The sequence below is a fragment of the Dipodomys ordii genome, unplaced genomic scaffold, assembly GCF_000151885.1.
Source record: "Dipodomys ordii isolate 6190 unplaced genomic scaffold, Dord_2.0 Scaffold129, whole genome shotgun sequence".
NCBI lineage: Eukaryota > Metazoa > Chordata > Mammalia > Rodentia > Heteromyidae > Dipodomys > Dipodomys ordii.
In genome coordinates, this window is record NW_012267345.1 from 2,288,888 (window position 1) to 2,298,627 (window position 9,740).

General features: G+C 49.8%; 1 protein-coding gene across 1 annotated transcript in view; it reads left to right on the top strand.

Annotated features, from left to right (window-relative positions):
• Nucleotides 1-9,169, top strand: part of Tpd52l2 (tumor protein D52-like 2) — a 22,821-nt gene extending 13,652 nt beyond the window's left edge. The window contains exons 3-4 of the mRNA XM_013030391.1: nt 4,800-4,901; nt 9,143-9,169. Of these exons, the coding sequence (XP_012885845.1) occupies nt 4,800-4,901; nt 9,143-9,169 (129 nt within the window). The remainder of the gene's footprint in view (nt 1-4,799; nt 4,902-9,142) is intronic.
• The last annotated feature ends 571 nt before the right edge of the window (nt 9,170-9,740 follow it).

Genomic DNA, 9,740 nt, shown 5'->3' on the forward strand with positions numbered 1-9,740 from the left:
AGCGCTCTACCACTTGAGCCACAGTGCCACTTCCGGCTTTTTTCTTTTTGCTTATGTGGTGCTGAGGAATTGAACCCAGGTCCTTGAGCATGCAAGGCAAGCCCTCTACCACTGAGCCACCTTCCCAGCCCTCTTTTTTTTTTTTTTTTTTAAATCAATGTGGGGCTTGAACTTAGGGTCTGGGTGCTGTCCCTGACCTCCTTTGTTCAAGGCTAGCACTCTAGCCCTTTGACCTACAACTCAACTTCGATTTTCTGGTGGTTAATTGGAAATAAGAGTGTCATAGACTTTCCTGCCCAGGCTGGCTTTGAACTGTGTTCCTAGATCTCAGCCTTCTGAGTAGCTAAGGTTGTAGGTGGGAGCCACCAGTTCCCAGCCTGTCTTCCTCTAAGTAGAAATAGTGAGACAGGGTACCGTAGCAGAAAGAGATTTACTCAGCCAGTGACCACACTCTTTTGTGTGTGCTCATCCTGTTGCTTCAGTTCAAGGGCTTGAGCTCTTGCTCAGCTTTTTTGCCCGTGGCTGCCATTCTACCACTTGAGCTGTGCCTCCACTGCTAGCTTTTTGCTGATTAATTGGAGACAAAGGTCTCAGATTTGTCTACCTGGGTAGCAATCCTCAGATCTCAGCCTCCTGTGAGTAGCTAGGATTAGCCAATGGCATCCAGCTCTTGTTGGTAATTTATTTTTATTTTTTTTTTATTATGGGGCTTGAACTCTGGCCTGGCTCTGTCCCTGTGCTCTTCAGCTCAAAGTGAGCACTTTACCACTTGAGCCACAGTGTCACTTCCAGTTTTTTGGTGGTTCATTAGAGATAAAGAGTCTCACAGACTTTCCTGCCCGGGATGGCTTCAAACTGCTATCCTTAGATCTCAGCCTTTTGAGTAGCTAGGATTACAGGCATGAGCCTCTGGGGCCTGGCTATTGGTGAATTTTTGTGTCTTTTTTTTTGGGGGGGGTCCAGTCGTGGGGCCTGAACTCTGGGCCTGGGCACTGTCCCTTAGCTCTTCAGCTCAAGGCTAGCGCTCTACCACTTGAGCCACAGCGCTACTTCCGGCTTTTTTCTTTTTGCTTATGTGGTGCTGAGGAATCGAACCCAGGGCCTCAGGCATGCAAGGCAAGCACTCTACCACTGAGCCACCTTTTCTTCTTTTACAGACCAGCTATTGGGGCTTTACAGCTTCAGTTGTTCTGAGGGAAGCTTGTTGGGACTCTGAGCCAGGCTGACAAGATCCTAAAGTCCTGTTGTCTCATCTACTGTACCATTGGCTATGTGAAGTGTCAACAGTGCCCATGTTATGTATGGATAGGTGTGTGCTTGTTAGAGCTACCATGCAGAATGCCTCCTTAATCTAAATAATAGCACTTTATTTGTGTGTGCTGATTATTGTGTCCTGTCACTAGGTAGGGGAGTATAGGGAATGCTGTTGTAAAACATGGCCAGGACCTTGCACACTTGATCTGAAAGAAATGCTGCTAGACTTGGTTCGTTGTGCAGGGGACCTTCAGGTCTGGTGTCCTAGCTGCCGAAGCTTTGATGGCTTGGCCAGCTGTTAGCCTTAGTATTCCAGCGGCCTGAGGGGAATGTGGGCACTCCTTTAGGGTTGCACTAAGCAGTGGCTCTGCTAGGACTCTGGATGGGCTCGCAAGCAGACTCTAGTCTGAAGATCATTTTTTATCTTTTTTTTTTGCCAGTTATGGGACTTGAACTCAGGGCCTGGGCACTGTTCTTGAGTTTCTTTTTGCTCAGGGTAGCACTCTGCCACTTGAGCCACAGCATCAATTCTGGCTTTTTCTGTTTATGTGGTACTGAGGATTCGAACCCAGGGCTTCGTGCTTGCTAGGCAGCACTACCACTGAGCCACCTTCCCAGCCCTGAAGATCATTTGTGGAGATGTTTTGTGCATATGTGAGTGAAACCACCTGACATAGAGCTGCTAGAACATTACCTCAGTGGTTTTCTGGTCCCTTGGTGAAGTTTGAGGCTCAGTGTACAAATGTGGCTGAGGGATGCCCCTTTCCAAGCATTATCCCATCCCCCTGGAGTCTCACCTGTGACTGTGTTGGTAAAAGCTGTCATGATGCTGTCTCTGGAGCTGGAGGCTTTTCTGCACTGAGAGCCCAGGAGCACAGTGCATCTTGGAGGCCAGAAGCTGAGCATGCTTGCTGTGCCTTGCCTCTGTCTGGTCAGGCTTCAGGAAATAGACTACTGGTAGGATTTGACACCTGTAGTCTTTGTAGGGAAAGGTGAGCTCTTGAACTTCAATGAGCTATGTGTTTATAGATTCCTTTTAGCCAGCAGCACCCTAAGCGGGCAAGAATAGAAAGTAGAGCTCCTGTAGGTGCTGTGATGTCTGCCTCTTTGGGCTTCGGAAAGCTGTGTGTCATTTACATAGCTGAGAAGCCACTGGGCTTCTCTTCTTAGCCACTTCTGTAAGTGGGAGCAGCTGACTTCTGTGAGTCATGAAACTTACCTTGTTGTATTTCTTTTATGTAGATGTATCTGAAAGCCTGCAGTTTATAGTTGATGCATTTTTTAATTCTTCGATCTATCGATGGCAGCATAGCTAAGGAGTGTCAACCATTGCCAGGTGCCCATGGCTCAGGCCTGTTATCCTACCTGCTCTGGAGGCTGAGATCCAAGGACCATGGTTCAAAGCCAGCCCAAGCAGAACAGTCCCTGTGAGACTCTTATCTCCAAGTAGCCACTCAAAAGCTAGAAGTAGAGCTACGGCTCAAAGTGGTAGAGCAAAAGAGCTCAGGGACAGGGCTCTGTCCTTGAGTTAAAGCCTCACACCCCAAAAAACAACAAGAAAAAAAAGTGTCAACCAAGCAGTGAGATAGGAGGACTCCCTTGGTAAAGAAGCCCCTGCTTCTAGTTTTGCAGGCTGACAAGATGGTCCAGGTGTCTGGCTGGCCCTACTTGAAAGGACTCTTAAGAGATCTAAATAATTATACAAAAAAAAAAAAAGGGCTGCCTGGGGAGGCATAGCCTAGCCTCCTCATCCTTTTTTTTTGTGTGTGTGTCAGTTGTGGGGCTTGAACTCGGACTGGGCGCTGTCCCTGAGCTCTTCAGTTCAAGGTGAGCGTTCTACCACTTGAACCACCGTGCCACTTCCAGTTTTCTAGTGGTTTATTGGAGATGAGTCTCGTGGACTTTCCTGCCTGGGCTGGCTTTGAACCTGGATCCTCAGATCTCAGCCTCCTGAGTAGCTAGGGTTACAGGCGTGAGCCACTGGCACCCGGCTCATCCTTACCTTGTAATGATTTCCAGAGTACCAGTAAGTGTATTTGCATGTGTGTCTGTGTGTGTCTGAGTGTACAAGGCACTGGAACTCATGGAACGGTTAGAGATCTGAGATGATTTTTTTTCCCCCTTTTCTATTTTCCTTGGAGACAGAGCTAGCCTAGCCTGACCTCAAACTCAAGGTCCTCTTGCTTCAGCCTCCTAAGTTCTGGGACTTAGATTTTTATCATCAAAGCTGCTATATTTCTGTATTTCTCCTTTTTTTTTTTTTTAAATGGGGCTGGCAACCCTAAATTTGTATTTCTGCAACTAGATGTTGCCGTTTTTGTGATCTCAGACCAGGTATCTTATACAAAAAGGCCTTGGTCCCAGTGCTGCTCTATTGCTTACAGATAGTTTTGCTTCCCTGCTTTAGCAGGAAAGTGCCAGGTGACAGGCACAGATAATGCCATCCAGGCCAGGAAAAAGCAAGGGAGTCCTTTGTGAGCTGCCAGACATACCCATGTCCAGCCTTGGTCAGTCTGCTTGTTCTGTGGCTGACAGATGCTTTCAGGATCTCCTGCAGGGAGTGAGCATGGAATGAGAGGAAGGTTTTGGAAGGCCGTTACTGGTGCCTGCTGTGACCTAGTGACACCAACAGGGATTGGAGGAGCCTTATCTTCTGGGGAGGCTGGTCAGCTGCTGCCCCTCAGGCCTGGCCGAGTTTTCTGGGAATAAACTCTTCGAGTTTCTCTGGTTGTGCTAGATGACCTCACCTAGTCCACTAAGCTCTAAGTTCTTCCAGCCTTTCAATGAGGCTCTGTGACCTAGATGCGTTAAATTTGGGGCTTGGTCATAGGTTTTGTCACTAAGGCTTCCAGGTCTTTTGCAAAAGCCAGCCTTCTTACATGTTGACTTTCTTGGTAAGCCTCGGAGTCTCTTCCATCCCTAAGTTCCTCCTGTTGGTGTGGAGGACGCCGTGGGCTCCTTGGTGACTACATGTAGATGGATAGGGTAGGAGAAGGAAAAAGGGTTCTTAACACCATATGTACTTTGGAGGGAGCATGCGAATGGAGCTTCAGACAGTGCAGAGAGTGGAGGACTCCGCAGTCTGGAGAAGCTACCACACAGTGCAGTTTGTGCTGGGAACATCCTCCGTGGGTGCACGTAGAAAAAGAGAAAGGGAACCTTTGAGTTGTGTTTGCTTGGTCCAGGAGTTGCAAACTTTTCTGGCATTTTCTTAATGCACTGGTGTGCATTCAGACCCAGTATCTCTTTGACTTGTTTTCTCTGTAGCAGGCAGGTGTTGCATTTCCCAAGCAGTCCTAGGTGCTGTGGGAAGATGAGAAAGTAAACGAAGTCTCAGATGATGTAGAGGTGGAGCTAGAGTTATGAGATGAGGACATGAGCCTGCAGGGCAAAGACCCCTAAGGGCAGAGGAGCCAGAAGAATGCTCCCCCTGTGATTTGGTGCTTACCACCAGCCAGACTTCTCTCTTCTCCTTTCTTGGTTGTTCTTGTGTTTACTTGGCTGTTCTTGCTGCTTGGTGGTTCTAATGTGTGTCTTCTTCCTAGCTACAAGAAGACCCAGGAAACGCTTTCACAGGCGGGACAGAAGACATCTGCTGCCTTGTCCACTGTAAGCTCCGCGATCAGCAGAAAGCTCGGCGACATGAGGTGAGCCCCTCAGCCTGGTCGCTTGCAGCCAGGCTGCTCAAGGCCTGGACCAACCTCCCTGTGGACCTTTTAGGGAAGGAGGTGCTTCCTGCTGGCTCACCTCTGTATTCCTGGGGGGATCATTAGTCCTCAGGTAGCTCTTGATGCTTAGGTCTGGGGAGAGGTCTCTCTTCCATCGGGCTCTGTAAAGAGGCATTGATACAGTCTGGAAATTAGGGTCAGGAGGGGATGAGGCAGAGCACAGCCTGTCTCTAGGACCAGCACAACATTTCCTTAGGATGTTTGCCTGGCCTAGGGCTGGCCAAGCTGCGTGGTGGTAAGCCTCCTGACAATTGGGCATGCCACTGCTGTCCTGTCCTGGCTCTCAGGGACTGACACGGAGGTGAGGCAGGGTTTTCTTGGAACCACTGTGGGAAGATGTCACCCCCTCCTTTTTGAACGTGTCCATCTTACCCAAAGTGCACTGGATACGCAAGTGCCTATCTCCATGAGGAGCGCTTGCTTTTAATTCTGGGTGGCTTACTCATTTTAAGTGTTCTTTCTTCTGAGTTTGTTTAGAGCATCCAGGTGGAAATATGGTAGAGCAAGCCCCGGGTGCTGATGGGAATGTGAGCCATATGGTTGGCCATTCTTTTTTTTTTAAGCAAGCGCTCTACCACTGAGCCACCTTCCCAGCCCCCTGGTTGGCCATTCTTCGATAGCCTGCCTTTTACGGGAGCACAAGGACCTGCTGCCACGTCTTCACTGTTCCTTCTCTGCTAAGGAATGCAGCCTCCATTCTCCACCTGGAGCACTAAGACTTATCCCCCACCCCGGGTGTACAGCCTCTGGGCCCTGGCAGGCCACTGTGCTAGCAAAGTCTTGTCTGGATGCCTGGCTTCACACCTTGGCATGAATTGGGCCAGCCAGGGTGAGCAAGAGCTTCAGAAGCACTGACTCTCTTCTGATGGTTGCTTAAGTCCCTGAAGGTTTTTTTCATATGCTAATGTCTCCCCTGAGAGGGCACTATTGTTGGTATTTGTACTAATTATGTGAACACTGACCTCTTGGGGCCCTGGCAGATCTCAGTCATCTCACCAGATGGTCACAGTAGTTTCTGAGGCCAAGTCCATCAGCCTCCTAGTTTAGTGACAGTGTCTGAGAGTTGAGGGCTTCTTGAAAATGGCATTCAGACTTAGGAGGCTCCCAGCATGAGCATGAGTTTATAGGTAGATGATCCCTTATGACCCTTTCTGACCCTTGGGTCCAGCAGGCTGGTGTGAGTACAGCAGGCTGTCCTGAGGCAGTGCTTCCCCAGGCCCTTTGGTGTGCCCTGGGGCTACAGGTAACAGTGCGAGGGAGGGCTGAAACTGGGTTTGTGTCACGGTGGTCTGCCCTAGGGTGCCCACTGGCCTGTGACCACCTGGCACAAGAGGCACCAACCCTACTTGTATCCATGTAGTAGTGAGTGAATTCTTGAGGGCTGCCTTCCGTGAGTGGCCTTCTTTGACTTTAGGCACGTTAATGGTGGAAGTCTGAATGTGCTGCAGACGGATGGCTAGCATGCTGCCCCTGTGCCAGAAGCCACTTTTTTTTTTTTGGTCGGTCATGGGCTTGGGTGCTGTCCCTGTGCCCTTCAGTTCAAGGCTAGCATCCTGCTGGTTGAGCTACAGCGGCATTTCTGGTTTTCTAGTGGTTTATTGGAGATAAGAGTCTCACGGACTTTCCTGCCCTGGCTGGCTTTGAACCGAGATCCTCAGCTCTCAGCCTCCTGGTAGCTAGGATGACAGGCAGGAGCCACCAGCGCCCGGCTAGCAGCCACTTTTATACCTAAATGTTTCCAAGCTGGCCTCTCTGAAGTGACAGCCTAGAACAGAAATACTTGTCATTGAGTGTGTTTTAGGTCCTTTTATGATGCTTTTGTTCCCATTTAGCATTAGAAAACGTAGGTCACTCCATGGACATAGTGTCAGACCAGCCTGCTGGTAGCACAAACCAGCTTCACTGTAGCACATGCTCTTAACCTCCACTGTGTGGACACGGAGCCTCTCATATATGTGACTATGCCCAGAAATAGAGAACCATGGGCCCCTTAGTTGCTGATTGTGCTCTCCCGTGAACCTCTTTGGAGTCACGTGTCCTTCCATCTCTGCTGGTGTGAGTACTGGAGGGGCGGTTGGAATTTCCTTACAAAGCATGAGCAGAGAAGCCTCAGAGGCATAGGGTTGCTGAGGGGTGGATGGGGCTGTCTTGTGGGTGCTGGCCTCCTTTGCATAATGCTGCTTTTCTTCTTTCTTCCTGCGGCCACCATTCAGGGCTCATCCGTTCTCGCATTCCTTTAGGTAAGAGTGATCTTGGACAAACCTGTGGAAGGCTTTTTCTCTGTGGGTTCCTTGGGAGCTGTGCTGGGTGGAGGTGGGTGAACTGGTGTGGTGGACACACTGGTGGATGGCTTTTTTCTGAAGCAGGGCTCCTTGGGAGCTGTGCTAAGTGGAGGTAGATAAGCTGGTGTGACAAAAACTCCCAGCAGGGCAGCACCCACCAGGCAGCTGCTGTTTTGAAAGCAGCATGGTCCATATAGGGCTACCATCCCTAGCTTCCTTGGCAAGGGTATCTACTCTGGGTGCTTGGTGGACACATGTCATGTGCTGCTGCTGGACATGAGTGGCTGGCCTGGCCTGGCACGGTGACTGTGTCTCAGTGTTTGTTTTACTCCTGAAGAGAAGCACTCTTCCATAGGTGGTGATGCTGCCCCTAGCCCTCTGTTCCCTGTCCTTTCAGACCCCAGGCCCTGTCTCCTTGCTCCCTGACCAGCAGTCCTGTTGCTCAAGCTGTGTTTTCTCTCATTCCCTGTAATTACCTTTGGATAATCCTTGACAGAGGTTCCTCCCCTGTGCTGACATGGTAGCATCCAGATGCCCTTGTTGGTTCTGGAGGCCAACTACCAAATCTATGTTTTTCTTTCACCAAGAGATCATTTATCTTGCTGTGAGAGTATCTGAAGGTTCTGTGGACTGAATGTTTCCAGAAGCTCCAGGCTTAGGTCTCCTCACAGCTTTCCTATTTTAAAGGTCTTCCTCTGGTGGCCTTGGTACCTCCTGTGGAGGCAGGAGGGAAGCCTAGGACAGCTCTCCTCCTAGACATTATGCAGAGGGGCCAGTATTTCTTTCCAGGGTCCTACCACTTCCTCCACTTAGAAGTTTATGTGTAACCAAGGCTGGCAAGCTTGTGCTGGTCTAGCTCCCCCTGCTAACTCTTAACCTCCTTCTCTGCTTCTACCATGCTTCCAAGCAGCAGCTATTCCATCCGCCACTCGATAAGTATGCCAACCATGAGGTAAAGTATACTTACTTATGCTGTTCCAGAGTCATCCCTGGGTAGGGGCAAGGCAGCGCTGTCAGTTATACCACGTACTTCCTCTTTCTCCCAGTACGGGAATCCCCAGGGCAGGGTCATTCCTCTGGTGGCTTCCTTTTAGCTAACAGCTGGCAAGGAAGAGCTAGAGGGAATGAAATTCTCCCTGAGGCTTCATAACAGCCCTATCCAGAGCTTGGCAAACATGGTCCTGGATGCTTGAGGGGTCACTGAGAATAGGGCAGAGAACCCACTCTCAAAAGCGGCTTGCAGGAGAGTCCTCATGTCTCTGAGCCCCATGGAGATAGTCCTCACAACAGTGTAGCTTTACAGAGCCCATTCTTGTCAGGGAGACTCTGTTGGGGACTTGGTTGTATGAGAACTGGTGGGATGGAGGCTGCCTGCTTCCTTAGCCCTCCACAACTGTCCTCTCTCTCCTGTTACTTGACTTCATATAACAAAGGCCCTTAGGCCTTACCATAACCCCAGTACAGAAGAGCCAAGGGGTCTCCACCCCTTCTCCTAGATTTTGAGGACAAAATCTAGGGCCTTATGTATGTATTAAATAGATGATACCACTGAACTACATCCTCAACCCAGCCTGGGATGTACAGAAGATCCTGCCCAGAACATGGTCAGGGGGTTTGCATTGCTCCTGTGTGACATTTGCCCCTTCCCTGGAAAGCCCTGATGTGGTCCTGGATAGACTATGCCAAGAACACCCCCCCCACACACACACACACACAGATACACACACTCCCTTTCTGGTGTGTCCCATTGTTGCAGTGGAGATCGGGTCCTTGTTAGGGAGCCATCTAGGTGTGATCCTAACCCTAAAGCTCTTCAGATTGAGGAGGGTGGCGCTGCAGCTGCTCACCACACAACACTTGTCTCCTCTTTCTTTAAAGGAACTCTGCAACCTTCAAGTCATTTGAAGACCGAGTGGGGACCATAAAGGTAACTGTCCCTAGACTGTTGGTTCTCATATTTATGTTAGGTTTTTAAAAAGAGGTAGCTGAGTAAGGACATCACCATGCACGTGGTATTCAGGGAAGGGGTAGGTTTATTCATCATTCTGGCTGGCACCAGGCCATCTTGGTCCTTTACACGGTGGGGAAAGGCCTGGAAAAGAGTCTGGGAGAGCTAAGAAAAGAGAGGAGAGCTGGGAAAAGAGAGGAGAGTTGGGAAAGAGAAGAGAAGGAAAGAGCTGAGAAAGAGCTAGAAAAGAGCAGAGAGAGAGCATCTGGGCCTGGGCTAGGCCTTACGTAGGGTATGGGCGGAGAAAGGTGTGGCCACATCAAATTCAGATGTGACCTCAGCGGATGCAGATGTGACCTCTTCCAGGTGTCCCAGTTGCCTAGGTAACGCAGGTACTGGGTGGAGACTTTGCTGCGAGGAGGGTGGAGTCTGCTAGCCATCCAGGAGCAGACCTTACAGATAGGACCTGTCACATCAGCTTCTTTAGTGTTGTAAACTCAGATTGCAAGAAATCATGCAGAGGTTCCT